At 32.2% G+C, this 25,515-nt stretch overlaps 1 protein-coding gene across 1 annotated transcript; it reads right to left on the reverse strand.

Annotated features, from left to right (window-relative positions):
- Positions 1–3,922: 3,922 nt before the first annotated feature.
- Positions 3,923–25,027, reverse strand: LOC111047650 (luc7-like protein 3). The gene is made up of 9 exons (XM_022333455.2): positions 24,712–25,027; positions 22,205–22,450; positions 20,818–21,027; positions 19,447–19,608; positions 17,798–17,934; positions 14,994–15,125; positions 13,482–13,549; positions 11,734–11,815; positions 3,923–7,837 (listed from the first exon to the last, which is right to left on the reverse strand). The coding sequence occupies exons 1-8, from the start codon at positions 24,814–24,816 to the stop codon at positions 11,769–11,771; spliced, it is 1,107 nt and encodes a 368-aa protein (XP_022189147.1). The 5' UTR covers positions 24,817–25,027; the 3' UTR covers positions 3,923–7,837; positions 11,734–11,768.
- Positions 25,028–25,515: the final 488 nt, after the last annotated feature.

Below are 25,515 nucleotides of genomic sequence, written 5' to 3' on the forward strand. Positions count from 1 at the left end.
TTTTCAATGTTTTCCTTTATCACGAAACGTAATATTCTCTTTGATTTTATTTTATGTAGATGTAGAGCGTATTTGTTTAGTTGTTATGTTTAATGTTATATTGCTTTCAGTGTAGGCTATTCATTGCAGCTTGGGTTAATTTTGATAGATTGGGTGCCGGTTGCACAAAAGCCGGTTAAATTTCAATCGTAATTAAATTCATGAGAACCAATCAGAGAAGCTTATTTTTCGAAAAAAATCTGCTGATTGGTTCTCGTGAAATTAATCACAATTAAAATTTAACCGACTGCTGTGCAACCGGGCCAATGCAATACTTTACTTAAGTATGGCAAGGAAAGAAAAATGATTGACGAAAATTTTTTTGTTACTAAACAATATTAAAAACCCCAGTATTGAACTTTGAGCTAAGAGATCAAAAATCTATTGACATTTTCAAGGGAAATAAATATTTGCCAGATGTAGTTCTTTTCCTTGAATTCAGAAACTGTTTCTTTGAATTACATTGATCAAGCCAACAGGAAAAGTGTCATACTATAACTAGATTTTTTATTAGAAGCGAAGAAAACTGTACAAAAAATAAATAGTTGAACTTATCTTGAACATATTAAACTTTTATGAGCAAATATTAAAAATTACTAGCTTTTAATTTTTGTATAATACATAATTGACTATATTATTCATACTCCAACAATCCCGTTGAGTTCACTGCCGAAATCTAGAATTTGACCCAGTTTAAAACATTTATTCATTTTAGCTTCATTCTATAAAAGTAGACCTACTGTAACTCAATTATATAATTTTTATTAATGTCATATAAGAGGTTTAGAATAGAGTATGATGAAGACGTGCATTCAATTATGCAAATTGAAAGCCATACACTATTTTTTCCAATATGTTTCAATAAAAACAGCTATATTATTATTGTACGCTGTATTAATTGTTGTGACCTAAGGAAAGAAAATAAGTTACATTTCTTAAATTTCAATCACCAACGTTGAATCAATGATAATTTGGTTGATGATATTGAATGCCGGCCAGGTTGGTCTAATGTGTGTTACAAACTTTGGTCTACTAGCAACGCCTAGTTCGTGGGCTTGAATCCCGCCAAAGGCATGGACGTTTCATCATAGCATAAAATCACTCTTGCACTTTCCATCACCCACGCACAAGCAAAAAGCTAACGTAGGCATCATCCGCAATAAAAAAATATTAGAGGCAACTGGTACTTTTAAAAAACAAATATAAAATGAATTTTATAAGATATAATTTGAAAGGAGATAATAAAGTTCTAGACTTTGACTAGATCTAAAGACTTTTTATTCTAGCCATAGTCAACAATTCAACAATATGGAATGTTTATAATACTTTTTGTGTAGTTGAGAAGTTGATATTGTGGTAATTTTTATTAATTCATGTGGTAGTTCATATTAAATGAAAAAGACTAAGAAATTGTCAAAAAACCACAGATTTATTGATACTTGACAATGGTGTAATAACCGAAGCCGGTCTTTCTAAGTATCAACAAATCTGTGTTTTTTGACAATTTCTTAGTCTTTTTCATTTAAAGTTTATAATACTTGTGATCAATATTTACAAAGGCAAATAGCATATCTCTTGGAATTCTGTATTGAAATCAAGTATCATGACCACCTTCTCATTTCAAAAAATTAATTTGGGTTCATATGTGAGTCAAAGATGTTGAAAAACTTGATGTAAGGCTAGGAACACACCAGTTAGTCAAGACAAGACAAGATCAGACACAATACTTAACATACATAGTTGCTTAAGACGCAACACACACTGATTAGTCATTGCAATTAGACATGTCTTCATAAGCAACTATGTGAAGTATTGTGTCTGATCATGCCTTGTCTTGACTAACTGGTGTGTGCCTAGCCTAATGTGACAAAATGAATGAATAAATAAATGAATCAAATAAATAAAATGAATACAGCTTTACTTTAGAATGTAGTAAGGTAATATAAAAACAATACAGAAGAAGGATGGTAATATGATTCTACCTTGGGATGTAAATTTATTGATGATCTAAATAAAACTTTATCAATGTCTAGCAATAGAGCTAATTTGAATTGGGAAATAGGAAACTTCAAACGTCATTAAATCTGTCTCATTTCGTAAAACTACCAACAAACTATACAGTATCATTGAAAAAGTTATCACACAAATTCTAAAACCTGTCACAATTGCCTATAATATATTGACGATTCAAATAGTAAAGAAGGTTGAACGGAGAATATTATTTGTGTTCAAAACTGTCATAATAGTTACATTCCAAGATATGATTAGAGTTGAGGAAATGAGTGCTGAAATAATTGAATAATAGTTCAACAATTCAGAGATAACAATCGTAAAAATCTTGACTTTTGAGAATATTATCAACGGCATTTGAGTGAGCGACAAGCTTGCTTTATTATGTGCATTTCCCTTACCACTTCAACCTTGATTGAGTAAATATTTTCAAATAAGTTTTAGTTTTCCTCCTAGCTACTGGCTTTAAATATTATTGTAGCGTAGTAATCCCACACTGAATGCATTTGCAATGCAAATATTTTCTAGCTTTGGGTTACAACTTAATACTAAAAAAGAGACAACTAGAATAATACCTACTTTCACCACTTTCAAACTAGATTTGCCTAGTCCTGATAGCACAAAGAGTGAATTCAGATTCAATATTCGAGAAAATCTCTCTATGTACTAACTTCTAAAACAGGAACGGTACTTCTTAAAGGCGAACGCACACTAACAGCAACAGACAGACGGAGAAACAATCAAACGTCTGCATGCAGACTCGATCAGACAGCCAGACGTTTGTGTGCGTTGCAACATTCAAACACCTCGGGAGGGATTTTTCCTCCACCCATCTGCAAAAGTCCGTCGGTTTCTGTGTGCGTTTACCTTTAGTCTCTAAAATATAAATCAATTGAAACTATAGAGCAGCTTGGTGCAAGAACTACCATGTCTTAATAAATTGGTAGTGCAAGAACTACCAATACCGTACCAATTGACATTGGTGGTAGTTTTTGCACCAAGCCAGAGAGTATCGGCATATGTTTTTGTGAAATAAACAATAAATGCATCACTTTGTATGAGTCTAAACTTTCACTAGATATACTATCTCCGATACGATGTATTATTGTCGCAAAGTGTGATTCATTCCAAAATAGCTCATTTCAGCTTTAACCTTCTTGTGCAAAGTTGATGGATGAAGTTGAATTTTGATAATTCTATCAAATGTTAATTTTTGCAATAATTCAAAGTAAAGACAATCAACAAATAATATGAAATCAATCCTTTTCAAACCTATGCCACTTTTTCTTTCACGTATACAGTGAGTACTTTTTTCATCAATCCAGGCTGGTTTTAAAAAGCATAGAAGTCCTAAATGTGGGGTACGCCTATCTAGATTACATAAATAGAACGTCCAGATACAGTACAGAATGTGATATTTTTTGAGTCTATAGAAGCCTTCTCCTAATAAAAAAAAACTTTTTTATGAAGCAGAAAGATCCGATACAACACATCTAGGAAATAAATGAAAAATGAGCTCTTCAACATTCAATGAATTTGGACGTGTCTCATGAATAAATTCAATTCACTAGTCAAGATCAAATTCAATGAATAAAACTTAACAACGCGGTTGATAAAGATTACCTCATTTATAATGTATTGTTTAACATGGAATACATTTGATGGATAAAACTTATAGCCATAATGTTTATAATGTCAACAATAAAGCATTATCACTACAAGATTAACTTGGGAGAGACAACGTTTTTAATTTCTTGTATATTAATTTAGTCCATTCATATCCCTGGCATCACAGAACAACTTAGAAAAGAGCTAAACATTGAACATGTATTACTTATAGGTGTAGGTTTGGTAACAAAATTGATAACCAGTATATAATCTAAAGTAATTTATTCAACAATTGCTTCACGAGATATTCAATACAAAAAGATCCAAATAATGACACCAAATTCAATGACAATGTTGTGAATGATTATTTACAGCAATTCATCACCTCAAATCAGTAATCATTTTTTACAATCAATGTAAAACTAGTTTTATACAGTAATAGTATTTTTAAAGCACTTTGGCTGTTTTTATTTCTTCAAATTGAAACTGAATGCTAACCTTATGTACAGGAGAGAAGTTGGTGATTGCTTCCTAGCAGTCTTCGAGTCTAAAATAATATTTCTAAACTTAATATCTATGAGTCATCAGTTAATAGACTAGGGTAGAATAACAGAGCTTGTTCATGTTGATAATATCATGCACCAGTACATCCCTTCAATTTTTCTCATCTAAATTCTTGGTCAAGGAGAACATTATATTCAATAACATAGACATTCGGCTTTTGAACTTCTCAGATTATTATAATTGTATACAGTTCATTTCAGATGTTGAAAGGTGAAACCTATCAATAATGAGACAACTTGACGAATTTGAAAAAATCTTGAATAGGGAAAAAAGAAAGATTTGATTGGGGGATATCCGGAGTATTAGTTTTAGTTGTACTATTTGAATGAGGATAAAAATTGGCGAGACAATATTAATAAAACAGCATTCAGTAGTAATAAAATTTCCTTATTTTTAGGTAAATAGGGGTTTTTTTTTGAAAAAATATTTTCTTTTCAATTTTAAAATAATTTCTGTAGGCCTACATATGATAGAATGCTTGAGCTCAATTAAAAGAAGGTTAAAAGAAACGGATCATGACTAAGAAGAAATAATATCTAAGTGGGCAATATTGCATTACTTTAAAAATGGGGTTTTTAAATGATATGGAGAAAGATTTACAATCGAAAGTGCATCTTAAAGGTATAGGTTAATAAATTTCAAGTCTAAGAACACGAGAAGTTCGTCAATATCAAAGCCAAACTTTGATCTACAATAAATTGATTAAAAAGAGGGATGTCTCTTCTACATACTAATGAATTGAATAGATTTCCATGTATTTTATAACGAATGTTTAAATTATGCTAATCTTAAATTCGTTGGTCTGAAACAGTATTTCTTACGAAAAAAACAATCAAATTCAAAAATGATGTACCGATCATATAATATCAATTAAATACAGAAACAATTACAGTAAAATTAATAAGTCAACTGGAAAACACAATGCTTAACTAAAATACTCTGGAATAATGGTAAATTACCTGAGAAAACTGTATCCGGTAGCTAATTCCATTCGATGTAAGAACTTGAAAAGATTATCAAGAGCTTTCCAAAACCTTAACCAACAATATTGACTCAAATTTCATAATTATTGACCTACAAATAGTGATAATTTGAGACCTAGGAGTTAAATTTTTACAAGCATAATATCAAAATAGAAAATATATACAATATTTTAAACGTTAACGTAAAATTAGAAAGTTTCATCTACCAAGTCATATTTATGTCTTGAAATTTACTTTTCTGAATGCGAATAGAAATTATAGCCAATGTGCCTGAGTATTAAAAAATATTGGGTCAATTAAATGAATCGAGCGATGGACAGAATTGTTCTGAATGAATTAAGAAATCTATTGAGCAAAGAAACGTCTCTCCATAAAGCACAAAAATCGAATTCATGTTTCAGAGATTTATGTCTAGTTTCACCAACCTCATTCGAGAGATTATTTGAAGTACATGTCAAATAATACTTTTTATTTGCTGGAAACATTGATAATTCCATTTCATAAGCATAATATGCTTTAGAACGTTTTTATATTTTATTTAAAGTTCTCATAAGCTAGCAAAAAATAAAGATAATTCGAATTGCAGGTTAATTTTTGTAACATTGTTTCATATTTTCTCTGGTATGGTATTTATTTTACTATCTGCAGAACATCTATGATGTATGTTAGACAAAATACATTTTATATACGTTCCATGACAAACCTTGCTAACAATTTTGTCTGTGATAATTTTGTAGATTGGAAATTTGTCATAAAGCCCAAGAAGTCAGCTATCATGGTAGCTAAAACTATCCTGTACTATTCAAGCACAGCTTGGTTTTTGCATATTTTGTCAACATTTTTAACAAAATCACGTTTAATAGAAACTCAAGACTTTTCAGATTAGGTCAAATATTGATAATAGCTACGATATATTTGACTAAGATTGGTGAAACTAGACAATATAGAGTTTACTCAGACTTTAATAAACTTTCAGACGTTTACCCAAACTTCTATTTTAGCTTTTGGAAAGCATCGTACTTAGCACTGAAACTTGCTAATCTCCAAGTAAAACTTTGTTCGATTTTGCTCTGATCTTTTCAATAACAACAATTGATGTAATAAGAGAAAGGCTAAATAAATACATCCTAAATATTGATACAAACAATCACAATTTATTCGAGTTCTGGAGAGTGGTTTCACTGCCTTATAACGATACATTGATGAGCATGAATAATATCAAATCTTAGTGTAACTTCAACAAATATGTTCATACGTCAGGAGTTATAACTAGAATACCTTTCACATTGAGATGGCTTATCCAGCTTATCCAGATGGCTTATCTGACATGGCATACAATAATTAAAAAATAAATGAAATACCTTCCAAATGTCGACGGCCTTTTAAAACAGCAGAGCTTGCTAAATCGACACTTGATTAATTTGTAACGAACTTTTTATTTATTCAACAGAAATACCTCTTAAAATTGTAGCCGTTCGCATTCAGAGCTGGCTTTTGAAACTATCCTAAACCATGAATAAAAACTGAATTGGATACCTTTTTTTCTGCTGTTCCACAAATTTCATGAGAGAACTGAATATTCTAAGCCATATTTATTTAGAACAGGCAGTTTGGTTAATTCCTATAAGTTAGACTATACTCCCAAACAAAGAAACTAACACCACAATGACAGGGTAGACAGACTTACTCCATAAACTACTCTAAAAAATGAGGATAGTATTAGATCAGAACTATAACATTTAAGTCAAGGCAAAATCTCACACTATTTATAGGATTTGTGATGACGTAACAGCAAAGAGACTAATTGGAATAATTTGTATTTTTTATCAAGTTATGTTCAACATGCCACACCAAACGGATAAAGCATGATCATAATAATTATTTATGAACTATAAAAGTAAGAGAAAACACTGCTTATTTCTAAGGACTCCACACAATATTCAAGAAATTGGAAAAATAATATAATCACATCGTATTCATATTCACCTCACACCTAACAAAATAATTATTGCGATATCTGGAAAATAATGTCTAGGTACTGAAGTACCGCCAAAACACAGCAAAGATAATTGTTGGGTCACCGTATTCATTTATATTATTTATTTCAAGAGATATATCTATCAGTGAGAATACATACAACCTAAAAATTGAGTACAGTACTGGTAAGCCACTTTTCGAAAACCAATACAAATATAGTAATCAAATGAGAATAAATTAGTCTTATACAAATCAATAAACAAATTACCGATAAAGAATTAAGTTTAAACCAACGAATTAAATACAAGGAAAAAGATAATACAAATGTTTGAACGTATTTTAATGAAAAAATAATAATTAAAGAAAAAGAGAAAAACTGCCTGTTCTAATTTAATTTCAAATAAATCACCTCGGATCAGAAGATGAATGCAGAGCAGGTACTGTAGTGTAGTTGGAGTGAGTCGAAGCCTCTTGAGTCTCAGTAGATCTAGGCGGATTGGTTATTGCAATTTGTAGTGAGAGAATGCTAACCTGTCACCCACCTCTGTTTGACAAGCGAATCCTTCAAACCCCATAGCTGTTGACTACTCCTAGATTTCTGCCAGTTTTAATGTGGATGGTCATGCTGGTTCAGCCTCCTAATGCCAAGAATTCGCCTGAAACCAACAATATTGATGGTTTAAGATCAAAAATATGGGGAAATATAAGTAACAACATGAAACAAATTTTGGAAAACTGTAATAAGCATCATACTTTCGATTATTCATCAACAACATGAAACCAAAAGCTTATGCTTCACTCAAATATCTGCTGAAATTGAAGCGGTTACACAATATTAAACTATTTCTGGGATTTGAGTTGTTCACATGTTCACAAAAAGTAAAGATTGAGTTTAAATTTAGTACGGTAAAAAGAGGAATCTTCCTGAGCACTATCGTTTAAAATTATCTGATAGAAAGGAATAGGAAACATCATCTTTATCTTTTAAATATAATAGCAGTTGTTGAGCAACTTTAGAATTTTGGAACTCAAATCAACTTTAAAAACAAATAAAAAAGTAGCAGAACCTTTTGTGATCAATCAAGTCCAGAATGACAATCTATTTCCTATTCAATTTGAAATTTATTCAATAAAATGTTATATGCCGCATAAGCCTATCATGAACACTAGTACACGTTTCGAAGCAAGCGAAAAAATTGTTTTCAGTCGATTTCATACATTTTATAAAGAAAAAGATGAGAAAACCTAGATACCCCCGTCGGAAACCCTACATTGCTTAGGAATTCAGAACACTCCAGATATCACAAATAAATATCTCAAAGAAAATAATTATAGTTACTGTTTATTCATTCAACTCATGATATAAAATAAGCATTTAATATTTTCGATTTGAAAACATTCCAAAATAATGTACACGTTTTTAAGATAAACCTATTTTCTATTGGGTCTATTCAAACTTGAATGATCGTTTCATGATACAATATTTTCCAGACAAGAAACTTAGGTTCTCTAGTTTAATTTAGAGTTATTCAATTCTAGTTTATTTTCAGCTAAATATTTGTTTTAGAATAGGAATTAGATTGTCAACTAGAAATAAAACACAGCACACTCAATGGACATAGAAACGTGCAATCTTAAACAGATTAAACGCTATATAGAAAATAATCAAATAGTTTACTTGGATGGTGAAGGCAGGAGGGGTTGACTGGACTTGACTTCATCGAGACATGTTTATAATTTCCATAAATACCTGAACATAGTACAATAAAACAGAATGGAGATAAGTCACAGAACCGGGATTTCTGGTTGAAAAGTCCGGGCTGATTTCTGAGGGCGTCTCTCATAACGTCTTTTTTCCAAATCCAAATTTATCTGCCATATCTAACCAAAAATCAGCAGGGAACAAATGCAAGCATGAGTTAAATCCGCTAGTCATGATTCCAAACACACTGCATGAGGAGAAAGATATTCGCCATTGAAGATGTTTCACTTATCATGTTTAGAAGTAGGAATTGTCATTACTAAATATCTATGGAATTCCGGGCATGAATAGTTAAGTTGTTAATAAATTTTTCAAAGGATCTAGAAAAAAATACAGGACTGGGTGCCTTGATGCTCGAATAAGAATAAGAAATTCTTCATAAGAATGAGCATAATTTATTTATTTATACATTGATACATACACTATCATTCTCAATTATAAGTTATTGGAAAAGGAACAACAGGCTTAAAGCCCAAAACTGCTCCTTTCCTAATTTAGATAGAAATAATGTAAGTTCCTCTCTCTTAAAATTAAAAACTGATTTGTTAAGTGTTTAAAAATAGCTTGCAACAGATGATGTCCTACAGATAAACTGTTAACAATAAATAGAAGGTACGTAATTGAACAGTTATCGTTTGAAATCAGTTATAATAAGCATGGCACAGAATAATATTAGCATCTTAAAACTGGAATCTATAGACTAAATCATTTCGTTTTAATAATGCATTTTCATACAATGTCAAACTGAAAATATTCAGCTTCATTAACTATGTTGGACACATAGAAAATTATAGGATTAGAAAATATAGGCTATAATTTTGTAGGTCATCAATCACTCTATTGAAAGTAAAGAAAGCTTATTGTATATTGTACAAGGTAAGATAGGAATATAGAATATGATCATGTATGATAGAAATTTTGATTGTTCCGTTTTTTTTTTGGAAGAGACTGGTGGGATTTATGGAATAATTTAAAAATATTACGATCAATGGTAGATAGTATCTTCTAGTCCAATAAATACTAAAATGTATTTCATTTTAAAAGTTTCTAATTCTGAAATTTCATCTGAAAATTATATTAATTAGTCCGAAGAGAAGGTGGAATCGTAATTTGTATCAAGTTGACAAATAAAATCAATACAAAACGCTATTGTGGAGACAGATTTCATTGAAGCATGGAATGACATCCAAGATTCAAGTTACACCACAAATATAGAGCACTGATAAACAATTAGCATTTAAAAGATATAATTTGTTAGGAGCTATGAAGTTGATAATAATTTTTTATCATCTCCAACGTTATATTTATTATTATTTCCAACTTTTATTAACGTTGTAGTATATAGCTAGTTTATAATATGTTTGTAGTATTAAAACTCTATACATTTCAGGGGAATATATTCAAAAAACGTCATGTACTGATTGATTTAAATCAAAACTGAAAATTGTTTTTTGTTAAATGAGTAATCGATATCAAATGATTAATCCATAATAATTATTCAAAAATTGATTGGACTTTGTAAAAAAAGATGCCAAAAATTTATAATTGTAATGTTATTTAGAAAACATTGCATCACGTATGTGGCAATCCAACAGCCTTATTATAAATAATCTCTACTATTTTCAGTTGAAAAAATAATTTCATCTGTTTTAAATTCATTTTGCTTAGTTTTTTTTATATAAAAAAGCTATAGTTAGAAACAGTTTCTTAAAAAAATAGGTACAGAGCATGTAAGTTGACTGATATAACCAATAAGAAAACCCCGGTTTACAAAAATTGTTACCTGGATACGATCCTCCTGAAAAGATGAAAAATATTATTGATCTGTTGGGAACACACTGCAAAATTATTTGCATAGAATTTTTGTTTCAAATTAAACTTTATTCGAGTGTTAATGGGATTTTTCTATTAGCACGTAAAATATTATATTCTAATGCTACTTTAATTTCAAAAAGTATATTTAAACAAAGTAATAAATTAAACTGTACTTATGGGAACTGTAAACAAAGTAATAAATTCGAATATACTTATGGAGACTGTGGTGATATCATAAGGTTCCTATAACATCTACGATAATTTAAGCCTTTGTTGAAGAATGTAATTTAAAAAAAAAACAAGTTACTGTGGATGATAGTGTTATGAGCTGATCTTACATTTAGTCTAGAATAATTTTTAAATCCTGATACCATTCAGGCTATCCTTTATTAAAAATAAAACCACTCTATAATATTTGGAAGTAGTACAAATGGTTCCCCATCCAATAAAACTGAATCTATCATTTCAAGGAACTATATTAGCCAAAAAAAAATCATTTTTACACAAATACGATCACATAAATTAAAATATTATTAATAATATATTAAAAAAATATATAATAAAATATTATTATTAATCACTAAGTTAATTGGAAAGATAAATTTCACTTTAAATAGAGCTAACCACCAACAATATTGATAAACTAATCACCAACTAACCAAACACTTAAACTTAGAAGCACAGAAAACTTCTATAATGCTGTATTCTGTGATTAAAGCATGATATTCGAATATGAGAGAGAATATGAATGCCTTCCATAACACTGAAATATTTCAAAATTGACTGCTCAAACAATTTCATTCACTAAAATACCTCTTCAAGTTTTTACTATTCGAGGGAAAACTCGTTCAGACTGAACAATCTGAAATTCTATATTAATGACTTAATTGAAAAACTATGCTCATTGGGATGAATGAGCACATAGAGAGGCATTGCAGTGTGTTCCCTAATCTTAGGATTAGATTTGTCACTTACCTGGAGGCAGTTCGATAGAACTGACCAGAACATCACTAGTCTCTGCGGTGGCTGCTGCTTCTCCCGTCTCTGCCATTCGATCCTACAAAATCACAACAAATTCCTTGTTTCATTTTATTCAAAAAAATTCATTGATTCAATGCCAATAATAAAACTTGTTCTAGCGAGACTGGTTAACTGTTGATATTATGACAATGATTCTTAAAATATTTTCCCTATCGTGATAAAATTCATTATTTTTAAACTTAGGATTAAGAGCACTTTTGAAGTGGAGAAACTTACTTTTTAGCAATGACGACGTTTCGGCCTGTTATTAGTTATTTTCAGACTTACGAAATTGAAACTGCTTCAAGGTAATTCAGAGTATACCTCATTTATTCAAGAATAACCTTTGTATAATTTTTGTATAATTTTTGAATTTTATTCAAGAATAACCTTTGAATAATTTTTGAAGGAAGAGTCAGTTTCCTCAGTTGAAGATGATCAACAACAGGTAGAAATGTAGTCACTGCTAAAAAGTAAGTGTTTCCACTTCAAAAGTGTTTCCAATTCAAAATTTAAATTAATAGTAGAAAAGAATGGATCGAAGAATTTATTAGAAATAATTGCAGTTAACCAAATGCTGGAATATTATTACTGTATAAATGAAATAATTACTATACAGTGAAAAATATTACATTTAGAACACAGCATTATTTTGAATTTGAATTTTTTTAAGGTTTAATTTCCTAATTTACCTAATAAAACATTTTTAGGAGAGCTAGACAAAATATTCAATTATCAATAATTAATACGTCCATTATCACTAACAACATTCCAAAAATATTAGACCTTAGTTAGACAACTTATATATTCGCTAAGGCTCAACTGACTTTTTTTTATTATTGATTTTATTATGTATTTTGAGCTAATTATGATTTCATTATGTATTGTAATTTTATGAAATATTTTGTGACGTAGCCTTATGTACTACTGTATCGCCAGGCTGAATAAATTGATTGATTGATTGACACTATCTCGTCTCAAATCGTACGACTCCAGTCTCTCGACCTTACGACTTTCTTGCTTATGTCACTACTTCAGTTCCATGCTACTCCATTTTCTAACATAACTTTATTAAAAATATAAGATCTAATTCGTCAATACTTAGCATGTAACACATTTTATAATAATTATCATGAACATAAATTGTCTTATCTAATTCTTATTATTGTCTTATCTAAAATGATAAACCATCACTTTCATCAAACATAACCTCACTTTCATTAAAAATGCACGGTACTACACAACTCAAGTCGAGGCTCGACTCAGTCTCACAGTCGCGAAGTCGCGGGGATTATAATCGACTGGTCTGAGTGTCACCATTTGAAAACACATGCTGCGTCGAGAAGAGACTAGAGTCGCAGTCTCTTTAGAGACTCTTTAGAGACTGCGACTCTAGTCTCTTGTCGACTTGAGTCGCGTAAGTGTGAGATGAGCCTTACAACAATACGTTTCAAAAAATCTTTCCGATGGTTTGAAACCGACCAAGAACTATACCTTCATTCAAGCTCCATTGAAACTCTTCACATTGTGATTCTATTTTCAATTTTACCGGCGCACAAGTTATTCTTTGACGGTAGTAGGCCTACCATATTGTGACTAATAATATTCATTTCATTAATTTGCAATTACCTTTATGTCAACAAATAAATGAATTTGAATTAATAATTGAATTAGCAAACTAAAATAATTGAAATAAAACCTACTTTTGTCGTTCCGCCTCCAATCATCGTCGTGACGGCGATCTCTCCTGTCGCGTGATCTACTCCTATGTCTGTAAAACAATTTGAATTCACATTAAATTATAATAAACCTAATTTCATCATCATTCTGTGGATCCGAATAAACCTAGCTTAATTATTGTGAATCAGCTTGACTAGATTGACTAAATTAGGAGTCAGTTACATGAATATATTAAGGTGCGTACAGACTTATGCGCTGCTCAATTCAATTATTCTCTGCTAATTATACCTTTATTATGGTTACACGGAGTGATCCGTGGTCTAGTGGATAGAGTGCCTGCGTAGCAGCATAGAGATCCCGGGTTCAAACCCTCTCAATACCAAAAGTTTTTTAACCAGATCACTCCCGTGTTATCGGATGGGCACGTTAAACTGTCGGTCCCGGCTGAAGTATGACAGTCGTAAGGCCCATTGACGGCTTAAATTATATATTCAGGAGGTGGGACCTTCCCGCAAGGGACTCCCCACCAACAAAAGCCATACGAATTTACTTTACTTTTTTATACCTTTATTATAAGTAAGTCTGATGACATTTTCTTATGACATCAATAATTAATACAGTATTTTCAAGTTATCAGTGATGGTTTAGTGAAAAAATTTTTTTAATGTGGTTTTCAACTTATCTAAATTCCAAATTCCTACTTTATATTTATATATATTGAACTCAAAATTGGACACAACTTATGAAGTGATAAACATAACAGTTTTTTGGACAATTTCTATCCAAATTTGGGAAAGGAACAGTATTGGGCTTTGAGCCTGTTGTTCCTTTCCCAATCATTCACAGTTAAGAATGATTTTGTATCTATCAATGTACAAATAAATAACGAAATTCAGAACGTTCAATACAGATCATAATTCAATCCTAAATTGAATAAAAGAAACAGAAATATATCTGTCAAAACATATGAGCCTATGTGTTTCTGTATAAAAAAATATATTAAATTGATATTTTATTAAAGGTAATGGGATATTAATAAAGGATATACTAAGGAGGATTTACAAAGAATTGACAATATTTCAGTATTTTCAATTGATTATATAAGGCTTCAGAGAAGGCTTTTTCGAAAAGAATGTTCCGAAGTTTATGCTTTTTTTGTCTTACTTTTATATTTTTCAATTATTTTACTTATTATTTCTTCTTTTGTACATTTGGAATACTTTTTATTTACGTATTAATTTATTATCATTTTGTAATTTCGCAATGTTGTAATGTTTATTTATTTATTTAAATAATGTTATAATTAATGCAATAGGTTTTTCAAGACCTGGCATGTGATAAATAAATAAATCAATCAATCTGATTGGTTCTCATGAAATTAATCACGATTTAAATTTAACCGACTTTAGTGCAACCAGCACTAAGAATAGCATTTCACCTTCGGTCATCCTATACTAATGAATGAATAGTGACTGTACAAAGAATTTACAATATTGAAGTATTTTCAATTGATTATAATCAGAGTAACATCTCACCTTCGGTCATCCCTATAAGAGCGACTGCGACTACTGCCTCTGTCATCTCTGTCTTTGTCTCTATCATTGCGGTCTCTTCTGTCCCTACGATCCCTGTCCCTGTCCCGGTCCCTGTCTCCTCGATCCCTTCCTCTGAAACAACAAAAATCATTGCAATTAAATAATGTCTGTCATCAAGTTTAAAATTGTTACATTGAAAAAGAAACTTGACAGAGTGGCCACCCATTTTAAAATAAAAAAATCATGAGTAATTCCCGGTTTTCCAAAAAGTAAAATTTCAAATTTTCCAGGTAGTATCCGCGGTATTTGAGGATCAGCTGTTCTTAGTGAGAATGTGTGTATTTTTGGCTTCAAAATTCATAAAATAACTAAATTAATACAATGTGCAGTGATAATTAAGTGTAATATTTAACTATAATTTGGTGTTTTAATTTTTCTAAATTTAAAATTTGCATCTCATATTTATTTTTGGACGAAAGTTGAGCTTGAACTTCTTGCAGAAGAAACATAACCTATTTTTTGGACATGTAATCAAAATTTGGGAATGGAATAGTTTTGGGCCAAGCCTGTTGTTCCTTCCCAAGCATATTTATATGATTTGTTATTGTATCCACGTATAAATAAATAAATGAATAATAATAACAAGATACATTCGTAAAGAATTCATTATGGAAATCTTCAATTTGATCTTCCATGACAAATTGCGAATATCGTATTCAAATTTCCAGATATATTGATAATTTTTTACACTTCAGTCTATTTATGTGAGGAATTAGTACGTTCTTTCAACTACTCATGTGTGTAGAGTGCTTTCGGACAGGGTCCATTTCCAACACTCAGTGAGTAATTGAAAAAGCGAAAAATTCCTTACAAAAATAGACTACAGTGTCAAAGTTGTCAATACATTTGAACATTTATTATGTATTCTGAGTCATACTTTTACTAATTAATTTACGATTCCGGCTGTTGGTGACTCTTCAAACCTTGACGAAAGTCTCATTCCGAAGGGAATGAAGCCATAAAAATACTTAATTTTGAAATGTAATTGATTCATATCATAACTAAAAAAAAAATTAAAATATAATTTAGAATAATCGATAAGCGAGCGCCAAATTTTTTCACTGTTTTGTACTCAAAATAATCTAATAAAACGATTGAAAGCAGAAATTAATGTGAATCTAAAGGTGCGTACAGACTTTCGCTCTGCTCCGCAACCGAACGTCACTCCAGCAGAGCGATTGATGATCGACCGGGGAGCAAGAGTGGTACGCGAGAAGAGCGTGTTATAACAGAAGTCGCGCTTGGCAAGCTCCTAGGTCGAACGGGGGCGGAGCGATTGGGGTGCGATGGTGGAACGAGGACGGTACGAGGGCAGAGCGTGCGCGGTGCAGGTTGGAGGTGCGTATATGTGTACGCAGCTTAATGGGTCAAGTCATTCAGTCTTCAGTTACACCCTTAGACCATAAAAACCTTATGATTGCACCAGAGGAACTGTTATCAGTACACTTCTTTACTAAATTAATTAAAATTTATGAAAAATTAATTAGTAATTGTTGGAGGACACGGTATTTTCCCCGGTTAGTAAAATCATGATGAATTCAAGGTTCTCCCGGTTTTCCCGGTAGGTGGCCACCCTGCTTGAATAACATGTGATATGGTATGAAATAATCTCTGTCATGATGAGAGGAATAGCTGTATTTTAAATACTATTTATTTTATTTTTAGGGCTACTGAAAGTATTGAAACACAATAGTATCAAGTTCCCTTTCATTTTATCACAACACGACTAGTTCCAACTGAAATTAAACTTAACTGATTTTACAATTGAAAATTGCTCTTGGAGTTGAAACTAGACGTGTGTGATCAACTAAGAATTTGATATTTTATTCTATTGTTTCAATATTCTATATATATATTATTGCAAAGTATGATGAGAAAAATATCTCTATTTTGAAGTATGGTAAGAGAAATAGCTGTAAATTGTGAAGTAAAATTGAAAACTAAAATCATAACCGAGCCCCTCATAAAAGGTAAGGCTGGGTGTACACCAGTTGGGGGGCAAGACAAGATAAGATCAGACACGCTTAGTCACAATACTTCACATTGTTGCTTATCACGCAACACACACTGATAAGTCATTGCAATTAGACATGTCTTCATGAGCAACTATGTGAAGTATTGTGACTAAACGTGTCTGATCATGTCTTGCCTTGTCTTGACTAACTGGTGTGCGCCTAGCCTAAGAATGAAGGAACAAAACAGTCGATTGTTGTGTGCTATTATAAGAAGTTTAATATCTTCCAATTTCATGCGACAATTGTTATAACTCTTGACTATAACCGATATTATTATATTAATTGTTATAACTATTCACCAATACCATTTTCATAAGATATTTAAGAAATAGCAAGATGCAATCTATTATTATTCATTCAGATAGGCTAGAAGATTTGATAACGTAACGTTAGCATGAAATACTGTAGTTTGTTTGAAATAGAACAGTTGTGGATTCAATACTTAAGTCTTAATCCAAGATAAATTAGTTCAACAATGCTATTGTTACTAACACATTCATTCGAATTGCAATTGAAACTCTCAAAAAAAGCTGAAAGCCTGATATAAATAATAATATCGAGTGACCTGGCTAGCTCAGGTCTGGTGTCAGGTTGCAACTGATCAATTTCAGGGCCTCTGACATGACCTAGCGACTGATAAAGCTTGAACATTTCATTAACACAGTAATTCTTAGCCTAGTAAATTATTTGTATTATAGATATAAGTTAGAGAAACATTTTAAAACATACCCTCTGTGATCGTCATCGTCTCGCTTTCTCCTACGGTCATCCCTCTTCTTTTCTTCTTCCTCCAACTGGCGATACCTCTCTTTTCTTTCCTCGTCTCTCCGTTTCTCTTTCTCTTCTCGTTGAGCATTTCTCAAGTCCTGAAATTAACAAATTTTTAGAATCACTGTAATCATAAATTCTATCACTTTTGTAAATATGACGAAAGCTTTCTCTAGCTTGAAACATTATTTTGGAGTATGCTAGTAAGATATATAGTATACTTGAATGACTACATTCATTACAAAAAACAGCCCATTGACAGCATATTATATATTGAGGATAGTGGGACCTTCCCGCAAGGTTCTCTCCATCAACAAAAAACCATACTAATTTACTCTCACTACAACCATAGAGTAACAATAGCATAAGTAGATATCCCATGGTATAAGGCGTTTATGTTGCAACTTTTACTGTTATCTCAAGCCGATAGTCCACTTAGGTCTTTCCCGTGCAGCTTTAGAACGCTGGTAGTCTCTCATATTGTGCCGTTCATACACTCTTACCCGGTCAAAACAGTAAAAATCGACAATAATCGACAGTAATCGGCTTGGGATGACAGTAAAAGTTGCGACATAAACGCCCTATACCATGGGATATCTACTTACGCTATTGTTTCTCTATGCTACAACAAACAGCACATCAATTAATAATTTGTATGATGGAAGCAAGTATAAACTTTTTCAACATTTTTACAGATACAATTTCAATGCAATCCCATTTTCACACAAATTAGCAAGTGCAGTGAAAGAAAAAATATAGTGCTTTTTCATAAAGTAACAGGAGATTTGACTGGAAGAATCAGATATCGATGCAGTTTCAAGAATTAAGAAATATTCAATGACTGATACATCAGAGAGAAGCAATGTATTATTCTTTCAATTATAGTGAAATAACACAATAATTGTTGCCATAAAATCAAATCATAGACACTATCACCATAGACACCAATATTCTAGGGCATTGTTCCTGGGTAAGAAACATAACTAAATATCATATTTTAATTGTCCGGAAGTCTTCAGTTACTCACACAGCGGCCATTTTCCTTTTTTCACTAATTATTATTTTTATCCTAGATAAAGGTTAAACATACGAAATGAAAACTTTGCACAATAATTTATAAAAACTAGACAAAGTGAAAAAAGCAAAATGGCCGCTGTGTGAGTAACTGAAGACTTCCGGACAATTTAAATATGATATTTAGATATGTTTCTTACCCAGGAACAATGCCCTAGAATATTGGTAAACACCCTGTATAATGATAGTGTCTATGATTTGATTCTATGGCAACAAATGTTGTGGTATTCCTCCATAATTGAAAGAATAATACATTGATGTTGTCAATACCATTGCACTGTAATGTATTTTTCTGAACAAATATAGCGGTATTGACAACAATGACCTATTCTTTTCATTAGTTACTACGCTTTCTGTATGGTCAAAGTAACTAGTGCTGATAATTATTAGCTTGATCAAGTTAATAGTTGTAATAAGTAATTCAATTACGACACCACCACATCTAGAAATCACAAAACACGTTTAAAATTGTTGGTCGCAGTCAATTGCCCTATTCTAACAAATGATACTAGTGTAGAGTGAATAATTAAACTTACAACAATTTCGTCGAGAGCAGCACGTAGTTTGGCATAACCTACATGTTGCTTGCCCATGAGGTGGTCGTCAATACGAGATTGGGCATCTCCCACGATGAGGAAAGCACCACACACCTCGCAAACCTCCATTTGTTTCTCTTGGGCTGCAGCAAGTTCTGCAGTCTGTTGAGCAAAAAACATGAATATATCACTTTTAATCAATGGAAAAAATGAAAACACTAGAAAATTGTCCAATAATATGACGAATTTATTGAAAAATTACATTCATGTAACACTTTGGTGTCATCTTCAATGTGAGAATTTATAAAACTTGAAAATTGTAGATTTTTTAAATTGAAAGTTGTAGGTATTTCAAATTTTTACACCGAAGATGACACTAAAAAATCCCACCAAAAAAAGTCTCAGAATAGAAAAATTATGAATGGATGACATGAAATAGGTTGTAGATATAGGAATGTTATGATAATAATCACGTTCACCATTGGTAGTAAGTATTGAATAAAGTCGTGTCCACACTGAACAAATGTTCGACAAACATGTTTGTTGAAACAGTTTGGGCAAATTTTATTATGTTTGACAAACAATGTTTGCCCGTGGCCAGTGTGGACGCGTCACCAAACAAAATATTTGTAAGTGGGGAGAACAGTTTTTATGTTTTACAGCTGTCAGCACTGAAAATGTTTGAAAAAACAGTATTTTTTTGTTTGACAAGCAATGATTGTCCAAACTTTTTAAAATTTTTGTCCCTGAGCTCCTCAACAAACATGTTTGCCGAAAATGTATGTCGAACATTTGTTCAGTATGGACACGGCTTAAGAGTTTATGATTTGGGTACAATAATTTCAATACAAATGGAATAGAAAAAAGTTTATTATGCTCCTATATAGCAGCCTTAAAGAGGCTGCTTGACAAGGTACCATATAAAAAACTCTTAAATATGTTTCAAAGTATGATTCAATAAACATAAATATAAAAGGTTCAACACATAAATATTTACAATCGACTTATGTTGAGAATTTACAAAAATATCTATCACAATATTTACAATCGACTTATGTTGAGAATTTACAAAAATATTTATCACTTTATATGAAAAATAAAATTCAAGCGAAAATGATAGCAAGCGAAGGCCAGTAAAGGCGAGCGCTGACAAATCAGCCATCCACACTCTCGCGCTCGTTTGTAAGAATTGGGTGATAGTGTGGATGCGGCATTAAACTAAAACTTTACAATAGAATACAGCACAAGAAGGCAAATCTAGACAATGAACTGGCATGAATGGAAAGCAAGAAAGTCAAGTTTTGAATTCAATACCAACCTGAGACCAATGAATGAAAAGCAGGAAAGTCAAGTTTTGAATTGAATACTAACCTGAGACCAATGACTGTTATCATTCTGTTTGCGAAGTGTTTCTCTCTCCTCTTTCAACTGATCACAGAGCTTCATCAGTCCTTGAGCCTGCTCCACATTGCCCTGGATTCCCATTTGTTCTGCCTCGCTCACTAAATTATTGATTTTATCTGAGAGCAACGCTATTTGTTCGACGTTCCTTTGAGTTTGTGCTGGAGTTAATGAGCTTTGCTGTAAATTGAAAAGGATCTATGAAACGTGTTCAATGTAATACATGCAAAATTTGGGACCTACTGATGTAGGCCTATATTAGAATAAATTCACGTAAAAATAAATAATTGAGTCTCAGTTGCACAAAAGCCTGTTAGATTTCAACTGCCACGAAAAGCAATCAGAGAATCTTTTCAAAGAAGCCTTCTCTGATTGGTTCTCGTGCCAATTCATCAAGATGAAAATTCAACCGAGCCAAAATACGATAAGCCTGGCTCTTCAATTTTTAGAATTGTATAAAATTATTACAAATCACAAGAAACAACTAGTTTTTGAATTCGAATTAATCTCAAGAAAAATTTATCAAATCGAAATAATCAATAGGTTAGATCAAATTGATTATTGAAATCTAAACTTTTTTTAATTTTTATTTTTTTATTATTTCTATTAAAACTAGTCACTAGGACTAACCATTAATTTTCTCTTATTTCTCATCCTAAAATACGGTATTAATTTTTATTGCTGAAGTCTTCCAGTGAAGCCTACAGTTCTAATCTATAAAAATCTAAACTTGATTGGAGTTTTGAAATCTTATGAATGGCAGGCATTAAATTTCACTTCCAATTGAATTAGGCCTAAATCTGTTTCAGTGACTCAACCAAACTTTAAAAATGGAATAGTATGTATGCCGGTCGGGTTGGTCTAGTGGTAAGGAGCTTTACAAGCTTCGTTCTGATAGCACCACCTGGTTCGTGGGTTCGAGTCCCGTCGATTGCATGGACGTTTGAGCATGTCATTAATTCACCAACGCACTTTCCATTGCCCACGCACAAGCAAAAATATAATATCTGCATCATCCGCAATAACAAAAAACAATGTTACTGAAGGGTAAGTTGACAAAAACGATAGTTCTCTGGTAAGAAAATGCATAATAGTGTGGATACTGACGTAAGTTAGTCTATCGCTGTTTCAATAGAAACATGTAGCTAGTTGATTGAAATTGAAATTATCTTTATTCTTCTTCTTAGAAAGTACAAACAATACACAATATACATAATTATACAAAACTTGAATAAGGTTCCTCACATGGGCAAAGCCTGTGTGCGAGGAAAAATACGAGGATTAAATACGTTGAATTATTTGGCTACTACAGTAAAGCAGATAATCACAAATTAATCAACAAGACAATGATACTCACTGGATCATTTTTGCCTATTAATGCTAATCGTTGCTTTCCCTTTGCTATCTTCCTCTCCACCTCGCTGAGCATACCCTGCGCAAAGTGAATGAATTCATCCTCGTAATGTGCCTTCTTGTAGCTGGTCGACTTGTCAAACAACGCCTTTGCTTCGTCATCGTGAACCTTCGAGCAAGCTCCTAAATCGGCTCTTGTGTTCACGAAGAGATCATGAGGACAAAATTTCACCAGGAAAAACTTGCAGAACTGAAACAAGAATTTCGAAACAATTAAGCTGTAATTTGATTAGCCTACTTACAATTGATTTTATTCCACAGTTCAAAAAAAACGCACTATTGAGTATGTAAGGTAATGAAATAAAGTCAACTAAACTGAAATAAGAATGTATCAGGTATGTGCATATGCGGACGATGTAGCAATAATTGCAAGAAGGAAAGATGTCCTGCAGGAAACGTATTTGTTTCTAGAAAGAGAGGCAAATAAGATTGGCTTGGTAGTGAATGAAAGTAAAACGAGGTATCTGAAAATATCAAGGAGTCAAGCAAGAAGAGTTCCACAAAACCTCCGAATTGGAAATAAAATCTTTCAAGGTGTAAGGAACTTCAGCTACTTGGGGGTTGAACTGAATAACGAGAACAATATGGGTTACAGCATGAAACAAAGAGTATTGGCTGGAAATAGAGCATACTTCAGTAACATGAAACTTTTAAAGAAATGGCTCATATGTAGAAACACGAAACTTAAAATATATGAGAGCCTAATTCGACCTGTTGTAACTTACGGCTGTGAATCTTGGACGTTAACAAAAGAAGACAAATACCATTTAGGCGTTCTTGGAAGGAAAATCCTAAGAAAGATTTATGGTCCAGTTAAAGAAGGAGAGGAGTGGAGGAAAAGAACTAATTTAGAGCTCGAGGCATTGATAAAAGGCCGGAATATTGTAAAATTTATAAAGGCACAGCGGCTTAGATGGTTTGGACATATCTGTAGAATGAACGAAAACAGAATTCCTAAAATAATATTCCAGGAGAGAATACATTCAAGAAGAAAGATAGGAAGGCCGAGAATAAGGTGGGAAAATGAAGTGAGAGACGATCTCCAAAAAATGGGATATAGAAGATGGAGACAATTAACAGAGGACCGAGAAGCGTGAAGAGCTGTAGTGGAGGCGGCCAAAGCTCATATTGGGCTGTAGTGCTGATATAAAAAAAAACTGAAATAAAGCACTATTCTATATATGTTCTGTAAATTACATTTTTCTTTATATTTCTAGATTCAAAAGTTTTGCATGTTTTATTTTCTCTTCTTTCAAAGTGTGATGGCATATGGTATCACCTTGTGGGATGGGTACTCTAAGGTAAAATGTGCACTGCTGATGCAGAAAAAGACCATTCGGATTCTTTGTGGAGCAGAATTTTTGGCACATTGTAGGCCTCTCTTTGTGAGTGATAAGATTCTCACTGGTTTCAATCTTTTAATTTACAGGTTAGCTATAAAGGCCTTTCACAGTGTCCATGCTTTGCATACCAGGGGTGATGTGCATGACCATGGCACCAAAAGTAGGCTGAGGCTAGACCTACCATATTGTAGATTGTGGAGGACCCAGAACAGCCTCATCTACCAGCCAGACAGAATTTTGGACAAGCTGCTAGTTTCAGCCACGAGTCTGCCTGAGACGATTTTAAAGAATAGACTGAGGGCTTTCCTTCAGGAGAACACCTTTTATTCTCTGAGGGAGTTCTATGATAGTGATCATCAGACTGTGAGTAGATACTTCTTGCCTTAGTCTTGCTGCTTGGTATTTCTCGTTGCATGCTTCATTTGTTTTGACTTGCAACTTTTGTTCTTTCCTGTCTTATGGCAGTTTTTATTGTTCTTGCCTTGTTTACTTGTAAACATAACTGTTAAAAGGGTTATAACAGAGCGTGTGACTTTCTGAAAGACAACTTAATTAGCCTACCTATCCACAGCGCCACGGACTTTTGCCAATAAAGTTTGATTATCTAGTGTCTACTGCATTCATGACGCGAACGATCCAGGGTTGACCAATATTTATAAAATGGCAAGAAAACTTGAAAATACGCAAAAAAATTTACAACTTACTGTGCGTGGTTGAGATTCTCAAGTTCCACATTGGAATTTGAAGTCCATATATTTAAAAAATTGAGAATAGTTGGATTATTGATTGTTACTAGGTAATAGGCCGTTGCTATTGAAACATGTTTGATCAATAATAAACACTTTAAAGGGAACCTAGAAATTATATCAAGTTACTGTGAAGATTTGATAAACTGAAATTTGAATCAATCTGGAATAAAATCCTTAATAGCAGTAAACAAAATTATTTATTCAGCTACCGTACCACCTTTACGTACATTTATTGATAGAAATAATATAATTAGAAATATTGTTAATGCAAGACAGTTATTTTCAATTTAAAAATCATGTGAAAGTAACCGACATTCTTTACATAAATTGAATTATTAATAATCAGAAATTCTACTTACTTCAGGATCTTCCCAATTAATTGGTTTGGCTTTTTCTGTAGGAGCTACATTTCTATTTCTTCCCATCAATTCATCCAGAAGAGCAGCCGCTGCCGAGACCGCCATTTCAACAAAATTAGATATACTATGTCTTTCCCAATAAAATTGCCAATAATCAATGTCCCGAGTAATTTTTAACACTAACTTTCTTGAATAAAGAATAAAATAATTGTTATAGTTGAGCTAATTAGAATTTGTTCAAGAAATGAAGGGAAAATGCAAAGAAAACTAGCACTATTCGCATTTCGTCAAACCTTGATAAACGACTGGCCACCCAAATCAAAATCTTTTGGTCAAAGTCCAAACCAGAAACAATGCCTTCTAGATGAACATTTCTAGATGTATAAAAACAAAGTGAGACAACGAAAAATCTGGTTTCATATTCTACACAGACGACAGACTGAGAAATTGATAGTATATTAAAAAGCAAACAGTTCAACAAAGAATGTGAGATAAAATTATAGAAGTAAGAAGAAGTGAGTATAACAAAATGTTTATGAGTCTGACGTTTGATTGCTCAATCAATAATAACATTCACAATAACAGTTATTATTGATGTATTATGAATATATTAGCATATACAATGCAATATGCTAGACCTATAGTGGTAATTCAGTTTTCTCTATCCTTGACCAGCACTAGCTGGATAGATTGCATCATTAAGTCAAACATAAGATCAAGATGGGTGGCAGTTGAAGCGAATTTGAAAAAACTCTGCATTGACTCCTCATTTAGGGAGTAAAGCAGCAGGTTCACAAGCTTTTC

This window comes from Nilaparvata lugens, chromosome 8 (genome assembly GCF_014356525.2).
Source record: "Nilaparvata lugens isolate BPH chromosome 8, ASM1435652v1, whole genome shotgun sequence".
NCBI classification, from domain to species: domain Eukaryota; kingdom Metazoa; phylum Arthropoda; class Insecta; order Hemiptera; family Delphacidae; genus Nilaparvata; species Nilaparvata lugens.